Raw genomic sequence first — 23,519 nt, forward strand, 5'->3', positions numbered from 1 at the left:
CTGCTTGTTTGTAGTAATAGAGAGCTGGATACAAAAGCCAGCTTTTAAAACCGGAGAACTGTATAAAGTTATCGTTTGCATTTGGTAGAGAATTAAAACAAAAATGGAATAAACAAACTGAAAGTATATTGCTGTTACGAATAGAATTTTGTGATAATGCTATCGAATACTTATTTATACTTATTATTCCGATTTATAAGCGTTGGTTTCTGTGTTTATATAAAAGTGTTTTGTCCAAAAGAATATGTTTTATATACTAGATCCCTTTTTGTAATTTTCCAATAGAACAACCTAGCGATCTCGACACTACAAAGGTAAGTGGATTAATAATTATTTCTTCTAAAGTTCGGTTGTGTGTGAGTAATTAAACTCTGAGTTTCTTTCCCGAAATAATTAATAACTTATTTTACTTAATTTCATATATTTATAAAGATATCTAATAAAAAATCTTGTAATCAGGGAATCGTTGCGAACTGAAAATAGTCAGAGCTTCATAATGCATTAATAGTTCACCACTCTTCTTTTCAATTTGGTATTTTTCTTACAATTAATTTTCAGTTTATAACGATCATCGGCACTAATTCATCTTTTTGAATTGAAATATGTTATTCTCACTAATAATTCCATTAGGCGTTCAGTTGCATTCTATATGCACGTGCCGCAGGGAAAGAAATCATCCAGAAATTTACGTCCCTTTGTCCCAAGACTTGGAGGTATCTATCTTCGGGGCTAAAAACAAGATGTAAGGAGGGTGAGTTCGCAGGTACTTATCAACTTTGCAGGTGGTTTACGGGACAAGATTTATGGACACCGTGGAAGTAAATAAGTGAATTTAATTTATGGGACATAGGTGCAGCGCGGATGGTTCTTTTGGCGCAGAAAAAAAAAAAAAAGAACTTGTGCCAGTGAGAAATGTATGCTTGTAATCTGTTTTATTAATTAGATGCTATATTTATTGATTTAGATTTAGATGCTATATTTATTGAGTTAGATGCTGTATAGCTATGTTTAATTTGATTTTGGCGGGGGAAAATAGCATGCATATTATATCTGTTTTTATTACATAGTGCTATAGTCATTTCAACTATATTTGCATTTTTTTCCTTCCTGCACTATAGCATTAATGAGAATATAATACGATTAATTATCGCACGAGTCCTAAAAGGTTAACATCTTTAAAAAAAATTGATTGTTCAATAAATTATCTTAAGCAATAGTTATGTAACTAAGAGGATAGAGCACATAGGAAACTAAGTTTGTAAATTTTAAATATAAAAGGTTTTCAATTCACTCACATTTGTAGGAAAACAAAATTTTTTACCTGTATTTTAGTATGAATTAAATTATAGTGAGATTTTATACCACATGAATTAAAGTTTGAAGCATTATAAATAAAAAAATTAATTTTTCATTTAATGATCTAAAACAACTATATAATATATAACTTTAATATTAGTTATAATAATTATCTAAATTAGATTTATCTAATATTGCATAATAATTATCAATCATAAATAATATTTATCTAAAACTTGGAGAACAGGGATATTGAGAACGAACTTATTAATTTTTAGATGCTAGAAACGAAAAAAACTTCAAAAGGCTTTTTAATTGATATTAAACCACAATTGAGTGATACTTAGGTACATTCGAAATTTCTTTCCAATAAAATTTATCTGCTTCTTATTCAATTTTGCACTCATTTAGATTTAAAGGTGATTATTAAATTAAAAAATTTCAAAGAATTTTATTATTTATCTTAATGAATTAAATTATGCAAATCAGATTACTGTTTATAATTGCATTATCTATCAGAAATTTGATTATTTTATCAAATAAAATGCTATTGATTTCTAGTCCACGGGAGAAAAAGCAGATCAAATTTTTAATTGATTATTGATTTATTATAATTACTTCAATCGCTTTGGATTTCATCTGCAATATATTAATTAAAATTGCTTTAAAACGTTTGCTTTTCAATTTTTAATCCCCTGCTTAAGTTACCCAACAGACAAGAATTTTATCTTGCATGCAGGGTAATACAACACAAATGTTCTCAACTTTAAGATCATAGCTGCAATTTACAGGGTGGGATTGCGAAGTAAAGGGCGATCAAATAGAAGACTCTTACTCAGGAGTGGATGAAAAGTTTAAAAGTTATAAAAACGGTTATAGTTATAAGTATGTGGAGCGGTGATGACTAAGGGGAGAGAACGTTCGCCTTCCAAGGAGGCGAACCGGGTTCAAATCCCAATCAATACGAATTCCGCATCCGGCTTGCACCGACCACAGTGCTGACGTGAAATATCCTCAGTGGTAGACGGATCATGGGTTAGAGTCCTCTTGCCATAAGGCTAACCATGGGAGGTTCCTGTGGTCTTCCTTTCCATGCAACGCAAATGCGGGTTAACTCCATCAAAAAGTCCTCCACGAAGGCAAATTTCTCCCAATACTCGATCCAGGAGTTCCCTTGTCTTCTGGATTGGGTTCAAAATTACAAGGCTACGAAGTTGAGCATTAGTAGTTGTAAACCTATGAAATCGGGTCGGCTGTTCAACAACGGCTGTGAAAAAAAAATGTTCTTAGTTGTCATACATGTCAGATATTACAGTACGGGGAAGGCATTCGTGCTCGGGGCTATAATCAGCAATGCCACGGAAGTGGTAAAATTTTACCAGGAATGGATTCCAACTAAGGCTCAACCTCATAGAATTAGAGTCGCAATTGTAGAGGCTATGAAAATTATAGGAATCTTCCTATCAATTTTATAACCTATTGCAGCTAGTGGTCCTCTTATACTTGAGCATTTACTATAAAAGTATTTTCCTTTGAACAAGTTTTCAGCAATGAAGATTATTAGTCCTTCGTTATTTGACTTTAAGGCATTCTCCCATTTTCACCCTTAGGCTCTCGCTTTTTGCTTTTTGACAGCACATTGTAAGGTGTAAGTTGAAGTTGTCTTGCTAAGTTATATCATCTCTTAGAGTTATCAACATCTAATAAAATAGATATCTCACTCTATGCATCTCTATAAAAGCGAATGTCAGTTTGATGAATGTTCGCTAATAACTTGAAAACGAAAGCATCGATTTGTAATGATTTTTTTGATTTTTTTTTTACACTTTATATAATTTAAATGGAGCGATTTGTAAACAGTCACCACTTTCCAATGTCATGTATTTCGGTCGCAATATCAAAAATATTAAATTACATTGTTTAAACCCATTGTAGCATATTAAAATACTTTTTAAATATCTTCAGCAATTGACTCTGCGTTTTTTTTTTTTTTTTTTTTTTTTTTTTTTTTTTTTTTAAGTTACAGATTGTGAAAAAGTTTGAATATAATTTTGTGAATTTTTTCATCTTTTTACCTAGAATCGTTCCATGCAATATTGAAAAACGCGTTTTTTTCAATGCTTCAACGTGCGCTGCTATGGAAACAGCATCGCAAATTTGTTTAAAAAAAAAAAATAGAAACAGACAAAATTTCGAGGGGAAAAAAATTAAATATTTAATTAAATCTCGTTAAGTTCCTAGTTTCAATGCTGAAGCAAAAACGCATACTAAAAACAACTACGCAATATTTTTTCTTTTATAAAAAATAAAAGAAATACCGCATTTAACCACAACTAATTTTAAACATAAATTAACTTATTTTTATTTGTCCAACGGCATTTAAATTTCAAATGATTTAGGTTTACCTTTGTTACCAACTATTTGGCAACTATTGAAGGTTATTAGGAAAAAAGAATTTTTTCATTACTACCAATTTAAAATTTATTTTTCGAAGTAGTACTGAATATTGTTTAACTTCAAAAGAGTTTTTCGAGTCATTGATTTTTTTTATTTCTTTTATATAAATACATTTTACAAGTTTTTAAAGCTCGTCATAAAAATTTTACTAAATTAAACAAAATAATGCCAACAAAGAACATAATCTTTATTAAAAAGGACATGTATAATGGATTTATCACCCAATTATTTACGTTTTCATCTGTGAAGACTGTTAAGATATCGACAGGTATTCCTCGAAAATGGAGCCTCATTCGCCACACCTTAATCACTCATTCAAAACTGTCAAATGCTTCAGATTTTGTACCATGACTATCGTCTCTAATAATAATAAATGTCCACCAATCGGCCATCATAATAAACCTTGTTCTTATTCCCTCTTCCAAACCGCAAATCCTCCTAATTGGCCGTTGATGCAAAAATTACGGTTGATTAGCAAAAAATACGGCTTTCAGAAATGATGCCATTACTTTAACATTAAATAGGGATTATAAGTTTTGCAGCCTGCTTACAAAACAGTCTCTGGTACAAGAATTACGTTTCAACTTTTTAATTGAGACATGAAATAAAGTAATTTATTATGTAGCTTTGTAAATATATCTTAAACAGAGGAAATTTATTTACTTTCCAGGGAGAAAAATTGGATGAATTAAGTATATACTTTTTTATGCTATTTCTTTCTTAATTTGTTTCTTAAGTTAACTTCTCCTTAATATTTAGCGTTTAATCTAATATATATAATTCTCTTACGTGGCTCCCAAATTTTGGCTGTATTTCCTTTCCGCCGGTGGCAACGTTTCGTTTGTTTTGTTTACGTTACTATTTCTCTTACACGGCAAATCGACCAGTGATTGCCGCCAAAAATGTCACATGCCAAATGTAGCTGAGGTGCCTCAACATATGGCGCTTTTAAAAACGGAAGCTGAAATAACCAGAGAGCATCAGCTGCGGCAATCTCATACTATTAAGCTAGGCAGAAGTGAGTAGTCTTTGTCGATAGATCTCTAATTTAGTATTTTGTCGAAAGCGCTTTTTTTCACGAATTTATATATTACGAATTTATTTGACTATTTTTGATTTATATTATATACTATAGCCCATTTCTAATAGGTTTAGCGAATTACATGTCATTTATTTGAATTCAAATTTATTTTAATGACTTAGTATTTACTGAAAAGATGTAATTTTTTTTTTAAAAAAAAGTTGTTATATGGATTTGAATGATTGTTTTGAATTTTTAGAATTATGTGTATTTGCAATGTGCCTAAGTTAGTAGCGAGCTTGGTTTGCGAAGCAAACCATATAAGATTGCGTAGCAATTTTCGGGGGTTGGCGAGCGTTAGCGAGCAGGGGGCGCTAACGCTCGCCACTAGTAATTCAGAATGATCTGTTTCTTCGACATTAAAACTTTATAAGAATATTTGTTTCTAATCTTAAAATTTTGTTTTAAAAAAATATTAAAACTATGTATAGTATTAAGCGAATGGTTTGTTGTTGAAAGTTTACCTTAAAGGAAATTCCTGGAAATTTATAGCAGAGAAAAATAAGAAAATTATCTGTAAAGAAACACTCTATCTTTACCATTAATCAGACCAGAAAAATTCTTACCGTTACACATTGTGGACGGTTTTAAATTGGACTAAATTTATCATAACATGGTCCTGACATCATGATGGATACGAAAAGAGAATGAGAATGAAACTACTTACCATTACACTTTAATAACATTAATCTGAACTAATTTTCCCGCGTAACTATTGTACTTTAGAAGCATTAATATTCACCTTAAAACTTTTCAAAATTTTTTACCGGGTTTTCTAACATAAATTAAACTTTTGATTATCCGCCGATGGATTTCGTGCTATACTGTTTTAGTCATTTTCTAGCTCCATGACGAAATTTTCAATATTCCAAACACTACAGGAAATGTAGTTTTATTTTTTTATTTCTGTAGAATTCCCCTCCCCCACGGATATTTTGATACCATAATATGCTATGCTTGTGATATTTCGTCTGCGCGAGGCTCAATCTAACGGAACGGATATTGCATGTTTTCATTTATTTATTTTTTGGTGATAGTATTTTTTTTTTTTTTTTTACATTGACAAAATAATGTGAAAAAACGTCAGTTTATGCTTAGAATGAAATAAATACAAATAAAAAAGAGGCAATATAACACGATCAAACATATGCAGGTGACATATTTTTATTATTTGGGGATTACCCACAGAGTTTACTTGTCATAGAGCTTATTTCCATGGATAATAGAGATTTTACTTCATAAGGTAGTGAATTTGGGTGAAACGGTGTTTTAATGGAAAGTAATTGCATTTCACTGACTGCTTCATTAAATAGAAGAGGAAGAGGATGAAACAAACACTATTTGACTTATAAAACGCGTTTTTTTTCCCCTTTTTTTTTTCTCCATAGAACATGTGCCGCAAATCCCGAAAGAGTAGGTTTCTTTATTAGTAAATTAACCCTTATGTCAGCACCCAAACATTTTTATTGTAGCATGCATTTTAAAAAACTGAAAAAGTTCTTCTATATTAGCTACTACACATGTTTAATAAAAAGATAAAACTTCATAATTTTAAACAGAAATAAAAAGTGTAAATGTATGTAAATGAAATAAATACACATTTACATCCTTGTGTAAGGAAAAGTGTCAATGAAAGTCTAATTTTTTAATTAATCTCTACTTGCGAGTTGATAGAGAAAAAAATTCCTACATTACAAAAAACAAGATGGCGTCAACCTTAAATTTTAATTTAAATATTTTAAGTATTTACGAATTGAGAAGACAAAAATAACTTTAAATGTAGAAACGTATCAAATCCATGTAAGTTAATTTATGAGCAAATTAGTTCGAAACAGCTTAATATCTTTACCTCTAACTGAATATCCCGCAAAATGACACACAGATAGTCCTATCAATTTATCGAATTTAATTGCGAGTTATCCAGCATTACAACTTATTATTTGGGGACATCAAAAGTCCAAAATGTCTCATGGCTATTTGAATAAGATATTCCAAATACGTTTATTACCTGCTAAATGTTGATATTCATTTCGAAAGGTGAAGCGAAATCTAAAGAGAAATAATTACTAAGTTGGCCATCAAGAGCTTAAAACCCCGGGGAATCGGCGTAAAAAAAAAAGCGCATACGTTCTTTTGATGTAGCGCGGCAATTCGTTAAGAGCTTAAGATGTCACCTATTCGACTATTCTTTCAACGTAATGCCATTTTCTATGGTGTCTATTAAGATAATACGCAATCTATTTTAACTTAATTTTTTTTTATTACTTGAAATGCGTCTTCCTCAAGGAAATACCGAATTATTTATGCTTTCATCTAATTTAATTTTTAGGTGCTAATTTTGAGGATTATACTGAGTTATATTTTGAGGAAAATAGTAAGTGATTTTTGTTTTACTGGAATAAAAACCTTATATATGTGTTAAGAATTTCATAATAATGAAGATTTAACTTAAGTTATTTTATATTCGGCATAGGCTTCCATTGCTTGGAATTTCTAACAGAGCAATAAAATCTTTTCTTTAAAAAAATATGGAGTTATTATTGTTCGAAAGAAATTTCATATATTTCGTTGGTTAATTTGAAAATCCGGCTTTTGCAAAAGTCGCTGCCATCAGAAAATCTTAACTTAAGAAGTTATTTCATATATTTCGCAATATACTTCGATAGTGTTTTAATTTCTAAATGAGACATAAACATATTTTCTTTAAAACAATGTGATGTGTTAAATTTGACTTCGTATTACTGTTCAAAAGTAATTTCATATATTTCGCTAGCTAATTTGAAAATCTGGTTTTTTGCAAATATTTCTATCATTAAATAACCTTAAGTTATTTTATATTCATGCTGTACTTCGATTATCTTCTAATTTCTAACTTTTTTTCATGCATTTCGTTCGTTAATTTGAAAATCCAGCTTTTGCAAACATCGCTGTCATCAGAAAATCGTAACTTAAGAAGTTTTATTATATATTCGCAATATACATCAGTTCTGCTCTAATTTCTAACTGAACATAATCATCTTTTCTTTTTTAAAAAAAAATGTGGTGTATGAAATTAATGACTTCGTATTACTTACTGTTCAAAAGTAACTTCATTTATTTCGCTAGCTAACTTGAGAATCTGGCTTTTGCAAATATTGCTATCATTAAATAACCTTAAGTTATTTTATATTCATGCTGCACTTCGATTATCTTCTAATTTCTAACTTTTTTTCATGTATTTCGTTCGTTAATTTGAAAATCCAGCTTTTGCAAATATCGCTGTCATCAGAAAATCGTAACTTAATAAGTTATTTTATATTCGCGGTATACTTCTATTGTGTCATAATTTCAAACATTAATGTGCTATTTCGTTAACTAATTTGAAAAGCCTGCCTTTACAAATGTCATTGTCAGGAAATCTTCTATAGCACCTCATATTTTTCTGGCTTATTAAAATCAACCTGTTAACTTTAAGACTAATTAAAAATATACGAAGATTTGTTCTATCAATCTGAGTTTATTTAGTTTATTTCAGTGAGTATCAATATCGGTGTTCTAATAGATGATTACAGGATATCACGCGAATTAAACAATGAATGATGTATTTTTCAAATTAGCTTAAAAGTATCCAGGCTCATTGCAAACGAAACTTACGGATTCGCGTAAAAAGTATTAGCCTGATTCGAAAACATTCGCGACTTTTTCCAATTAGCCTTGCAAAATGATGGCGATAGTTTGCAAAGAGTCAGATTTCTCAATTACCCTGCAACATCGATACCAAAGTTCAGTTATTCGACTGATTTTTTTAAAATTTCTCTTATACTTTGTATGTAAAAAGCAGCTTGCTTTTAACTTGATGTTAAGCGTGTAGCTTCTAATGAAAGTCAATTTTTCTAGAAATTATTTATATTAACTTATTATCATTTATTTATTTAAGTTCTTTTTCTAATTTTCAACGTCTTCTCTTTAATTTTTCTTAAAAATATTTAAATTCTAAGACAACTGCTTTGTGCTTCATTTTAACAATTTTTATTTTTTGGGTTGATTTTATAATTTAAAATACTAAATGGAAAAAAGAAAAAATTTACAAAAATTTTCTAAGCAACTGGTTAGTAAACAACAGTCTTCCTAATTAAATTAAATTCTAATTATTTAAATTGTTCTTTTAATTAAAATTAAATGTAAAGTTTTACTTTTTTTTTACTTCTCTATAATTTCGAAAATTAAATTAAAGAAATGCTTATTTCTTAGTTTTTATTTTTAAAAATTTTTTTTTCGTTCCTTGTTTTTTGCAAAAAATACTGATTATTTGCTAACGAAAACAAAGTAACTTAGTTATCCTTGACGTTTTTCTAGCAAATTCAAAAAATTTTTACTTAAAAGCATTTTTCAATTTAAAAACTATATTGTTTTTAAGAAAATTAAATAACTCTCTTAAAACATCATAAACCTTGCTTGTTTTGAAAAATATTAACATACAAAAATTTTTCAATTTAAATAAGTTCAATAAATTATTCGAGTTTAATTAAACTCTGTATTATTGCAAATAAAAATTTTATTTAAAATATAAGCATTGAATTGCATTAAAAATATTATAAATACATTGTTCAGTAATTTATTATTGTTATTGAACGGTTTGCTCTGTCTTGTGAATTATATTCTGTTGGAATTTACTATTTAAATCAATTTATATATTTTTCACCTCCATTAAAGTTACTACCGTAAACCGGGGCGAGTCTACCCATTTTTTCAGTTTGTCAACTTTCAAGTGGTCAAACTTTTGTAAATATTAAAGAAAAAAGGCTTTTAATAGGTGTTTTGGAATCGCTATTTATCCCTCTTTAAAGCTGTGAAATCGATTTCAGAAAATATTAACAGTTACGCTGTTACTGTATATTTTTATAGAACTACTGACAAATCTCTCGTATGGGGCTATTCTACCCATTTTACTAAAATGAATGTTAACATTGTAAATAATCAAATTTTACTATTAAATTGTTATTTTAGTTACTATATAGGATATTTATGAAGTAAAATTCATAACTTTATTATATATTCCATTTTTTTATTCATAAAATAACACAAATTGAGTATTTGATCGATTATCACATTTTGATCACAGTTTTGTTTTTATAATCATTAACATTATAAAATAACATTTTTTTCTGATTATTGTTGATAAAAATAAACTAAAATTAATATTGTTATTGTTTGGCTTTTATCCTTTGGATAACTTTTTCCATCTCAGGTGGCATTTTTTTGTAACATTTAAATCCATTTGTTTTGCGAATATATTTTCGAATCATCTGTAATAATAAATAATAATTTATTTAATTTGCATTAAATAAAAAAAGTTAATTTTGTAATATAAGAATTGAAAAAATAGGTAAAATAAACATATTTTATATTTACATTTATATTTAACCTATAAATTTTCTTATTAATGATAAATTTATCAATGCAGAATTAAAATAATATACTTAAATTCATTTAAAATGACTTAATTTTAATGTAAACAAAGTTCTAAATTATATTATTATGCTTTATTAAAACTAAATACGAATGGGTAGACTCGCCCCGCGAATTCTGGCTTTTTGTTTACAACAGCAAAACTTACATTCTTTTTGTTTGTTTTTTCATATAAAATTAATGTAATCTTAGTCTTAGATAAGTTTATCACTTAACAAACTGAAAATAGTAATAATAATAAAATACTTACGGAGCACCAACTAAAAGTTTGTTGATTTTCAATACAAATCTCTCAAAAGACGTTTGAACAGGTCGGTTAAAAAGACACCAAATAAATAAAAACGGATCAAACTACTACAGCGCCATCTTCCTTAGAGTCTGAACTAAGTCCTCCGTCGGTAAAAAAAAATTTATTTGCAATTTAGAATAGTGAAAATTAAATAAAACTAAAATGGGTAGACTCGCCCCTAGATGGGTAGACGCGCCCCGGTTTACGGTATTTCAACACTATTTAATATAGTGTTATATGAATTTTAGAACATTGTACTTATAACATTGTACTTATAACTGTTCCTTAAGGGGTCCATCCTCCCCAGAACCGAACTCAGCTGTCGAGGGGGTGGAGACGAGGAGGGAAAGTTCTAAATATGCTTTTAATCCTCTTTCTTTAATTTTCCCAAATTAACTGTGATGACAGATATTCTTCTATATTGTTCTATAATTACTCTATATTGCAGTATCTTCCGATGCATATAAAACACAAAGCCGTCACCCAATCGCAATTTCAGATGTAAAGTGTGAGGCATTTTTTATTCTCTATTAATTTTTTCTGCCAAAATTATACCAATACAATTTTACAATCAACAGTTCATGACAGATAATTATATAACATGCAGCAGCCTAGTTTTAGGTTTACCAGTTCACCGTAATCGTTAGTTTCCCCAATCGTTAGTTCACCCAATCGTTAGTTTTCACCAATTCACCGCAATAAAATTAGTATTTAAAAAACCTAAAGACTGGAAAACGTGTAATTTTAAATTACTTAACTAAAAAACCACAAACTTCACCATTTTTTTTTTTTTTTTTTTTTAAATTTTGAGGAAATATTCATAGAAGTTCTAAAGATTATCAAGCTCTATTTCTCAAATTTAATAAAGCAATCCCTTTATTTTCTACCTTTTTCGATAAGTATTGTGGTGTCTAATGATACTATATCATTAAAAGTTTTGCTAAGTACAAAAAAAATATCAAGAAAACACAAATTAAAAATTTGACTTAAAATCCAAGATGGCGCGTGTAGAATCGCAATCCTTCGTAAATGACTCAAGAAAATGGTCAAAGAGGTTGTTTTGTAAGACATTTGGTTTAGCATAGACCATCTATTGCACTGCAAACATTCCGAAAAATATCTTAATCCTCCTTAAAAATTTGCTACTGTCCTGCGATACTTGATCATTTCCAACACAAACATTCAACAAAAAGCGTGTTTTTGACTATTTTCGTCCATTCTATTTTCCAGAATGACGCATTTGTATTTCTTGCAATAAAAGTTCTAAATCCTCTGAAATGACTTCCAGATAGAGGGATCAAAATATTTCTGAAGAAACGCGTGAAAAAAGAGATTATAAGGGAAGGAGGGAAGGATGTAATCATAAATGGGATCTGAGATGGGGGTCTTTAGAGATCAGATTACTGAGGTGACTAACCTCATCTACCTGGAAAATGTATAAACTGTTATAGAATGCAGTGTTATTTATTTATTTCAATTTCATGTTAGACCTGAAGATAAACAAGGAAATTGAAAGATTTCGAAGTGGATTAATTGTAAAGATGGTTTGAATTAGTCGATTCTGTTATGTTTACAGATCTACAGCGATAGATCTGTAAATTTAAGTTCAGCGAAATCCTACAAGCGAGATTTAAGTTCATATTGTAAATTGAAGAGCTTAATCGAAAAATTTGTTAAGTGGCTGATAAGATACTCTAATTTCAGGGTTTGAGAACATATTACAGAATTTGATTTTCAATTCTGAGATGGCTGCAATGTACATGAATTTATTCTAAATCTTTAAATTTAAAATGTTGCTTTTACATTGGAAATCGAATAGCTTAGTGGAAGAACTTCAGAAGCTACGTTTTGTAAATAGTCGAATCTCATGGTTTAAGATCACGTGAGCTTAAGAACATGTTCAAATTCTGACATGGCTGTAATTATGGAGCATGAACTTATCATGTTAAGTCTTTAAATGAAAAATGGTATATTTATATTGTAAATTCAAGACCTGCTAACATGAGAAACATGCTAAGCGATATTTTGAAATTACTCTGCGTTTAAAATCATGTGGGTTTAAGAATAAGCTATAAAACATGATCTTTGCTGGCATGGAAGTTAAAGAGAGTGAATTTATTCTGTGAAGGGGTATTAAGGTATATAAGGATATTTTCAAAAGAAAAATATGCGTTGTTTGTGAGATATTTTGTAGTTTTTGTCAACAAATTCAAAAAAGGCTGTACCGCACCATGAACTTAGTCCAGTCTAATCAACATAATTTCTCTTCTCTTTTCTAAGTCATTGCCTGTGTATGAATCTGATTTAATTGTAATTTAATGGCTTACAAGGGAAACTAGGGAAGTGTGACTCGCCAATTTTAAAATAAATTAGTAGGATGTATGCCTTATGAGAAATAATTTTAGGGGGCAACATTCGTTTCGGCCCATAGAAGGTCCTGTGAGATATAAAAAATAATTCAATATATAGAAAAATCGGTATTTTATTACTTCAATGCAGACTATTAGTTATTGTAATTATCTCATATTCCAATTAATTTTGTGGTACTTACTTTCACGTACTATATAATGCAAATTTATTCTCAAAATTTATTTTGAAAATTTTATATATCTGTAGTTTTTCAGAAAAACCTGTTAGGTTAATTTAAAAAAAAAATTGACATCAAATTTTTTTACTTTTTTTTTCAAAAATTTTCCAAATTAATTGGTGTATGTAATTGCAAATCAATCAATTAATTAATAATTCATTAATTAATATTTAATTAATTAATTTGCTAATTGATTTATTAATTAGAAAATTAATTAATTAACCAATTAATTACAAATTATCTGGAGTATGAGACAATTACAATAACTAATAGTCTGCATTGAAGTAATAAAATATCGACTTTTCTATATATTGAATTATTTTTTATCTCTCACAGGACCTTCTATGGGCCGAAACGAATGTTGCCCCTTAAAATTATTTCTCATAAGGCATACATCCCACTAGTTTATTTTAAAATTGGCGAGTCACGCTTCCCTAGTTTCCCTTGTTAGTGCTTTATCATTCACTGGTAATTTTAAAAGGATAATGAATTTAAATGACGTATAAATCTGAACCAGATCTTGTATGATTCTGAATAATCTGATAGTGTCAGTAACTGCTAAGGCTTTATGGTTACATGTTAAGAAATAAATAAAATAACGTTAACTGAAAGAAAAAAAAAACTAAAATGGCATGTCATATGTTAAATGTGAAATAATATTAATGTTTCAGGACAAAAGTGTTTATGATGAATGTTTTTTTTTTTTTTTTTTTTTTTTTGCATTTACCGTTTTTTCTTTTCTTTATACGGCTAGCGTAAAGATTTCTTTCTTTATTTTCTTTTCATTTCTGAATGATTGATTTATTGATTTTTGAATTTTGAATGCTATTTTTTATTGTAAGAAAATTTTGTTTGTAAATTAATATTTTTTTTTTCATAATCACTGTAAATCCTCCCTAATAACGAGTGTTGATGTTGAACAAAGTTGTTTTTAAAGATTATAAATAAAAAATTAATAAATTCTTATTTATCTTTTTCAGGACTTTAATATTTTATTTTATTCATAAATCGCATATTTGGGCAATTCAATGGGGACTGACGTTACATTTTTCTTATTTTAAAACTTTTTGATAAGTTGACAAGTTTTAATAATTTTCTTTAAAATATTGAGTTGTTTTTCACTTCCTAATATTATTAAGCATACAAGAAAAAGTGATAGAAATTATAAATGTTTTATTTAAAATAAAAATATAAAATGTGACACTGACGTTACATTGTAAGGAAATGGAGAAGAACATCATATTTTTATTTTGAAATTCTTCTGTAAGCAATAATAGAATTATTTTTTAAATTTATATTTTTAAAAAAAAGCTTCTATTTAACGGAAAATATTGAAAGCGCACATGAAATGATATATAGAAAGTGTTACAGAAAAAAGATCTTGTGATAAATGTTACATTTATCTAAATTATTACCTTATTTTTTTAAATTTATGAATGCAAGTTACGATTTGTAATTTTCTTCAATAATAAAATCAATAAAATTAGTGAAAGTTAGGTGCGCTATTTTTCATATAAAGGTCTATTTCTTTTTTTGTTATTTAGAGACATTTGAGACATGAGAGACATTCTTGAATCTTTGCACTTTCTAAGAATCTTTACGTTATCAACATCCCAGCTCTGCTAACGACAGATTAAAATAGTGTTATTATTAATATAGGGTAGCCATTTCATTCTTCTTCGTTGAAATCTGTTAAGAAATTAATAGTTTTTTCTTGATACTTAATAATTATATACTGTCTCTTATGATTTGCATAACTGTTCACCTGTGTCCCTTTCACCTTAGGATTCCAGCTCCGGTAAACACGACATAAAAAAAATTGGGGAAAAAAACTCTACTGTAAAGCACTTTCCACCTTTCGAAAGCAAGCAGGTGGTCAACACATAGCCGCATGCGGGGGTCACTTTCTCTTCCATTCGGTAAACATCGTCTGCTTTTTTATCCCCTCCACCTTACCTGAATTTTTTCATGACCCCTGCCGCTACGCGACCTTCCCGTTTTTATACACCTTAGCAGTTATTTATTTATTTTTTATAAGTGCACTGACTCTTTATTTTTTAGGCACTCGTCCACCCATGAACAGATTTAGCAGACGATAGATCAAAAGATTTCAGGTAGTCCTCCCTCCTTTTAAGTCCCTCCTGCCTACCTTCTTTTTGCAAAGTATCGTCTGCTGCTGGTAAAGTGAAAACGGTTCTTTTTTTGTCAGATGATATCCCCCTTCCCCAGGCAAATCCCCGTCCCATAACAATATTTTTTATGCATTTAGTTTTGAAGGACTCTCTACTTTCAATATTGCAGTATAATATACAACTTTTTTTTAATACATTTTTTTTATGAATGTAAGAACTGGCGCATGGCAATGAGGGATAAACAAAAATGAATGAAGTTGGGGTCAAGAAACTATCTCAATGTACAGCTTTGTAAAGAAAAAGAAAAATGCCTTTCTTTTTTTGCATAGCTATGGATTACGTACCATTCATGGTACGCGCATTTTATACTAATAAGCCATAGACTTACAATCGGTTTTAAATAATTTAATTTAACAATAAGAATAATAGCATTAAAGAACTATGAAAAGAAATGAACATCCAAAAACAAAAGTATTGGCAATATGAATCTTTTTCATGCATACAGCATTTTCAATTACATAGATGCCTTGTAATAAGTTATCCTTATTTTTAACTAGCCGCCAAAGGCGCCCAGCTGTCCGCCAAGCTAAAGGTTTTCACAAATAAAGTTTTTTAAAACATAGCCGGAAATCTGAAGATTAGTGGAGAATTAAAGTGTTCCTGTCCAGCAATTTTGTCTTCATATCCAGTTCTGCTGCAGATGTGTTATAGCTCTTGAGGATGTTTGAAATTATATAGCTACAACGCTTAAGAAAAAAAAAAACTAAAATGCTAAATACATGAAAAGAACACGAAAACGAATAAATTTTTTATGGCATCAATTTCTATTTCTATATAATTTTTTATGGTATCAAATTCTATTTCTATATCTGTTACGTCAAGCACTCAGGTATTATAATTTGATCTAGTTGTGCTTGTATAATTTTGATCTAGTTGCGCTTTCTACGTCATTTTGTTAACATCGTTTGGTTTGTTATTTAACATCGTTTGGTTTGTTTTTTCTAAGTTAACTTTCAAAAATTTGGCTGGCATCAGCATTTTTATTCTTTAAGTTGTTTATTTTTTCTTTTGGAATTCGTTCCTTTTTAGCGAAATGTTTTTCAACCTAATCGAATTCTTTGCCGACTGTTCTCTGTATATATAAAGAAAATAAAGTAAATATTTTTAAAGTGTTGTGAAAAGAATTTTTAGTTGTACAAAGTACTACAATATCGCTATAAAAATTATCGTCTTCGCTTAAGAAAAAAAAATAGAGCGTGGAAAGAAGAAGAAAAACTTATTATAACAATTATGAACAGCGACAAATATATCAAAGCGAAGCGTTCTATTTACGTATCGAATATGTTGCCACATTTTTAATACAGAAGTTAAACTTTTCTCCACTTTAAATGTAAACTAATGCGAACTTTACAATTAAATTATTAATTCCTTTGTATATTATTGGTTTAAGTTGTCGAAAATTAATATTTCAATTGTGAGGTTCGCATTAGCATACATTTATAAGAGTGGGGAAAAGTATATGCATTTTTTAATAGTTTTTTGAATATGGCTCTTTGAAGACGAAAAAGCAGACGAAAAGCATAGACTTACAAAATGACTGATAACTAAATAACTAATCAAAATTTTTGAAAAAGAAAAAAAATACTTCTTCATTATGTCAAAACACAATTATGGGCCGAGTTTCGTGGCCGGGCGAGGCTTCTGGGGCGATATATTGTGATTACAGACACACACACACACACACAGCCGCGTTTATTATTATGTATAGATGCATAATTTTTAACTTGTGCCATTTAAAGGACGAGTATTTTGTTAGAATTAGCCTAACCAGATGGGTTTTAAATCACTTCGTAGCTCTGAACTATTTTAATCAATTAGATAAAAATAATTAGATAATAAGATTAGATTTCCACTTAAATGAAAATATTGAAAAAAATTGAACACTCAATAACAGAACATTGATCGTTGGCAATATGATTCTTTTTTTTTCTACAGCATTAATAGGGGCTTACCTCTTACAATAAGTGATCCTTTTTTTTTTTGTAATGCATACTTAGGAATTAGTATCATTCAAAGAGCATGTATTTTCTGGAAATTAGGCATAAACTTGGGTTTAAAATAATTTAATTTTAAACTATTTTTATCCATCAAAAAATCACAATAAAAATTCTCACTTAGAAAAAAAAAATAATAAAGCATTTAAAAGTATCGCTTTGTCGATTGGCAAATAATTTTTTTTACGCATACATCAGATGCTTACATGGCTTTTAACAAGTTATCCCTTTCTTTACAATGCATACTTTTGAATTTGTACTATTCATAGTACCGTATTTTGTACGAATTAGCTATACAGATGGCATTAATATAATTTAATTTTAACTATTTTACTCCTTCGAAAAAATCCCAATGAAAAATCTCACATATATAAAATTAGTAAAAAATAAAATAAATTTACATTTAAAAGTATGGCGTTGTCGTTGGCAATATAATTCCTTTTATGCCTACAGCATTCCGAGGTGCTTAGCAATAAGTGGTCTTATTTTATTTATTTATTTTGTAATGTCTACTTTCACTTATGAATCACGTACTATTCAAAGTACGAGTATTTTGTAAGAATTATCCATAAACCTGGCATTAAAATAATTTATTTCATCAAAAAAAGTCGCATTGGGACTAATTATAAAAGTATTAACGTTCTAGAATTTACGGTGCTTGTTGAACATGATTTCATAATTCACATTCCAGAAGTATCAGTAAAAGATATACCACGGAAATGTCGTTTGCAATTAAAAGTTATTGATGATAACAGTTTTGAAATAACTAACATCTAAAAAATTACACCAATAAAAATTTTCCTTAAAAAAATAATAATTTAATAACATAAATCACACATGTAACAAGATAACATTTTGATTTTGTAATTTGATTTTAAATATTTCAAAACGCATGCAAATGCACTCACACTTTATAGAACGAAAATTTTTTCAATTATTATAGATATAATAATTAAAATAGCATTAGTAAAAATATATAATAACTATAAATACATCATACCGTCTCCATAAATATTTTAACAACAAATATTTTTTAATAAATAGATTACGCACATGCAGCGATTAACATTTATATCAAAAATAGATCATATTAAATATACTTCATTTTTTCACAGTGTAAAGTATTAGTTGATGACATTATGCAGGTTACTTTTTCAATTAGCGTGTAACTTTTATATCAAAAATAGATCATATTAAATATATTTCATTTTTTCACAGTGTAAAGTATTAATTGATCACATTATGCAGGTTACTTTTCCAATTAGCGTGTAACTTTTATATCAAAAATAGATCATATTAAATACATTTTATTATTTCACCGTGTAAAGTATTAATTGATGACATTATGCAGGTTACTTTTTCAATTATATCAAAGGATGTTCTTTATCTACATAAAATATATTTTAATCAGTTTTCATATAGAAATTTTAAATACTGTCATTCTTAAAAAATAATGCCTGCAACAATTTATCATAAATTTTTAAAAATACACTTTAATTATTTCAAAAATATCAATAGGAAATTAATTTTTCAGTAACAGTTTTTTTGTTTTTGATTATATCACTGGTTACTATTACACAAGGGTACAAATGCCGTCCATTTTCTGTAATATTTACATCATTTCAAAGGTTTGTCGATTTTACTGCACATTGGCTGATGCATTTTTATGTACGCTACGACAGTTTATGCATACTCTTATCTTTCTAGGTCTCCGCAACGTACTTATAAATCTCATTTTCCACCTCGTTTCGGAGCAGAATCATTTGAAGTCGGAGTATGATGACTTTATATCTATTGGAATCACAAGAAATGTTTACGTATGAAACGATGTGAAATATTGATAAAGCGATAAAACTCAAATTAACATTTTAAAACTGAAGAAGAATGTTGAGTAAGAATGTAGGCATTCTTCCCATATCGCACATCAAACTGTCGATTTCCTGAATGTCGATCTCCGGAACCTAGTCACATTCTATGCATTGTCTGAATCGCACTCAGTGTTTACTAAGTGTTCCCTCATTTTGAAATTTTAATCAAAAGGTAATTCAGCTTGTTGACAAGATAAAAAATGAAATTGGAACATGGCGGAAATCTGGTTTGCAAAAACGATCATAGCGTCAGCAAAAATGCATCGACTTCTACACACCACACGAAAACACTTGATTCAAAAGAAACAGAATCTCAATCAATATTTCAAATTAAATCGCCTGTCTTAAAGAGTCACCATGGCCTCCAAACGCATTGAGAATTTAAATTACAATCAAAATTTTCTCTGAATCTAAAATTATTCGACGGTTCACCATATGTTCGTGAAAAATATTGGTCTGAGTTCATTTCGTTTTCTGAGTTTGATGTGTTAGACATATTGAGTGGTTCAGGCTGAAGTCTCTCCTGCTCTAGATCAGGAAAGGCAGAAGGCAAAACCAATTTGAAAGCACTGAAGTTTTGAACTTCGTTTTCTGTCATATCATGCGGTAAGACTAACGCCCATTCGCCATTTGGCAAATGTTTCGGAACTAGAGGTATCTGCTTAAAATTCTGGTGCATTTTCTCTCGTACCGCCAACTCGCTGCTGACAATGGTTTCAGTTGGCGTTTTAGGATGCCCATCGCATGCTTCAATCATTCTTGGCAATTCTTTTGGCTCGAATACATTCGGTGACGATGAAGTTGAACGGTAACCATTCGATTCATCGAATGTTATTGATTCCGCGGAAGAACTTGAAACTTGGCTATGTCCCGTACTTTGTTCTCTTAATAAATTTATGCTATTTGAGGATGATAATGAAGATGACAAATTGGTAGCAGTTGTATCACACTCACTTGTATAATGTTTATAAAAATTTTCTTTTTCGGGTGTTTTTGCTTGAATACCTGGTTCAGGTGGAGGGTAATGTTCTAGAAGCACAGTTTGGTTTTCTGAGTTCTTGGTGTGGGAAGAAGATGATATCGATGATTCTTCAGTTTCGCACGTGTTGACGGTTTCTTTGATGGGTTCTATATTTTTCAAGTCATGTAGTCGACGACTCAGATGTTGCGTGAGTCGTCTGTGTAATTCTGAGTTAACTGTTGAATCAACCAGACTAGATAAAAAGAGATCAACTTCACGTGCGCATTCTGTGTAACCAATTTCGAACTTTCGTCTGGGATTGCGGCCTTCCAATAAGCTTACTGTAAAATGAAATGAAAAGAAACCTTTTAAGTTCAAGGAAAAAGAAATGTCAGTGTTATGTCAATTTTGGCATTACATGCCATTTTATTGAACATAGTAAAACATCATAAATTAATAAAGGTATTAATATCAATAATCATTTATACTTATTTTAATAAATGTCTTGATAATTGTAGAAACGGGATAACATCAACTCCTATATCTACAGAAAGTATTCAATACATTATATTTCAACGATATGCGATGTTATATTTCAACGATATTCAGTATTGAGCAATTTTTTGCCGATGTGAGATTTCATTTATTCGATACAAGCCTGGCAATGTTTTGGTTGAATACCAACTCGTTCACGGAATGTAAAATTGGCAAAAAAATATTTTGAAACATTCTTTCGTGAACTATGAAGTAGATTATGCTAATTTTATATGAAAATAATAAATTAGATGTTTTAGAAATCTTATTTGTCTCCATCAAACGATAAAGACTGCTTTTGGAGAGAGCATTATTATCAGGGAAACGTACCCTGTCATAACTTACAAAAATAAGGAATTTCCCTGATAGCCATTGAATGATTATTTTTAAAGTTTTAACTGCATTTCTTTTAGTTTATTATTTGCAATATACAAAAAATCTAAACATATAAATTAATTATTAATATTAAAGGTATTATTGAGTGGCGTATTATATCAAGACTGTAACCAAATATCTTTAAATAGATTTCTGTTAACATTTAATAGTTTCAACTAAGAGACTTAATTCACATAAACTACACTGTAACACTACAGGAGCAATATTTACCTAATACATTGCCATATATTAAAATAATCCAAGGGCGATGTTTACATTTTATTTAGGCTCGGGTGATGCATTTATTTAATGCTTCCTTAACTGAACGAAAAACAACAATTTTTCGAAACACTTAAGAATTCGAAGTTACATGACAGCAAAATTTTACTAAGATCTCGAAGAATATACCGAAATTTCTCAACAAGGGTTGCGCACATTTGAAAGTCTATAAATAAAAGTTCGAAATTTCATTATTTTGATGTTAAAAAGCTTAAGCATTTACCGACACACATTTATCAACGGTAGCATTATTATATACAAGGAATCACTTTTTAAGAACTTAAGATCATTTATTTATTTTATTCTACATTTAAATAACCTCCTCCAGTCGATTTACTTGTTTCATTTAATTATTCAAAACGCCATATTGGATTCAACTCAATATACAACATTAAATTTATGATGGATTTGCGAACTGAAGTCATTTTTAATTTACAAGTAAATTATACTCATAGAACCCTCCATTGATACGTTTCGAACTGTAAACATGGTAAAATGAGGCTCATAAATTGTAAGAACATTATATCTGGCACTTCAGTATTCCCACAGCCAAACCCTTTCATTAAAAATGTGAATGATAAATGCTTATCTCATGAAAGTTATAATTTAAAGTTTATAACATTATAGAAGGGTCCATCAAGTTAACTAAAAAAGAAAGGCTTTAATTTATTCTAAATGGCATATAATTGAGTTGTCTGCGTCGCTTAAGTCGTTATTATCTTAAAAAATTTGGTTATTCTTTATTCAGTGATATGATTTATCAGAGGCGAATTTATAATTAGGTAGCTGCCTAGGGCCTCGATCAGGACAGTTTAAAAAGTTATTAGTTTCTTTATAATAAATTTGTAAGAAAATACAGTTTTTTAGAATTACAAATTAGTGTAGTAATATTAAAGTTTTGAAGTACGATAATATGGTCCAACTTTACATCATGCAGAAAATTTTAATTTTATCATGTTTCAACGCGATTCAAAATTTTTTTAACAATTATCAATACGATATCTGACTCATTATATATGATCGCTATGATGAGTCAGATTTTCATTATTTTATTATCATCAATACGATATCTGACAATTACAATTATCAATACGATATCTGACTCATTATATATGATCGCTATGATCAGTCAGATTTTCATTATTTTATTCAGTGGGTATTATTATTTCATTTGGAAATAACATTGTTTATTAACATCTAATGTTTCCCTAAATATTGAGTCTGGTAGCCACTTAGTCTTGAAAGATAAATCTGCATATGACATTAAATATAGACAATTCTTTTAATTACATTCTTAATGTTATATCGGTGTTTTGAATTATTGTTACTTTCTAATAAATTGTAAAGACAAAATAATTTCATAAGCAAAGAAAAAAATCCATTAATTAATAATTCTAATTGTTTTTCTTCTAAGAATTTTTAAATTAAATCATTTTAAAATTGTACATATTTAAACATATATAAAAAACGTATTGTCCCTCTATCATAAGAAGACGATTGAAGAATACATTATAGTACGCATAGTTGATCATACACTGTATGGTTTAAAGAGCCGCCACTTTGGATACATCATCCATAAAATCCATTTTTACCGTAAAATATTAAACCGTAATTTTTATATTAATATTTATTTAATTAGAGTGATTCAGCGATTTTACGGTAATTATAACGGTAAATATTACATTATTTTAGATTTTTTGTTCCGTAACATGTTCCGGTAAAAAACGCATTTTAGTGTAAAAAATACCGGCACCCTGAGTATCGGTACTTTTTACCGTGATTTGATCCGGAATTTTTTAGAGCATAGTACGCATGGTATACACAGTTGTTTAGTACGGAAACTAAAGGTAAATTGTTGAAGCGGATGGGTGTAGAAAAGAAAAACTTACGACTGTAAAAAAACTAACTTAAAAAACTAACGCTTACGTCTATTTCTACTTTAAACGTTCATTACGATGTCTCCACATCGTAATGAACGTTTCAAAAATCAATCATCTTCTCACTGTAGATGAACAATGTCTTTCCAAAAATGTATTAAAATAAAAATAATTAAATTACCCTGCATATCTTTTTTTAAAGTATTTCTCAATAAAAAGTTTCAAAATGGCAAATTAAGTACTGCTTAAAACCAAAAAACATCTAAATTCACCTGTTTTAC

General features: G+C 29.0%; 1 protein-coding gene and 1 long non-coding RNA gene across 2 annotated transcripts in view; one reads left to right on the plus strand and one right to left on the minus strand.

Moving 5' to 3' along the window:
* LOC147804006 (uncharacterized) lies at positions 1-20,651 on the plus strand. Its single transcript, XR_015429182.1, has 2 exons — positions 1-314; positions 19,052-20,651. It is a non-coding gene; the product is annotated as an uncharacterized LOC147804006 (long non-coding RNA).
* The window catches only part of LOC107453099 (uncharacterized), a 17,329-nt gene continuing 11,950 nt past the window's right edge, over positions 18,141-23,519 (minus strand). Inside the window, exon 4 of the mRNA XM_016069788.4 lies at positions 18,141-20,514. Coding sequence (XP_015925274.3) covers positions 19,565-20,514 — 950 coding nt within the window. The 3' untranslated portion in view covers positions 18,141-19,564. The remainder of the gene's footprint in view (positions 20,515-23,519) is intronic.

Source organism: Parasteatoda tepidariorum, chromosome 9 (genome assembly GCF_982258835.1).
Source record: "Parasteatoda tepidariorum strain Cologne lab strain chromosome 9, Ptep-v5.0, whole genome shotgun sequence".
Taxonomy (NCBI): Eukaryota; Metazoa; Arthropoda; class Arachnida; order Araneae; family Theridiidae; genus Parasteatoda; species Parasteatoda tepidariorum.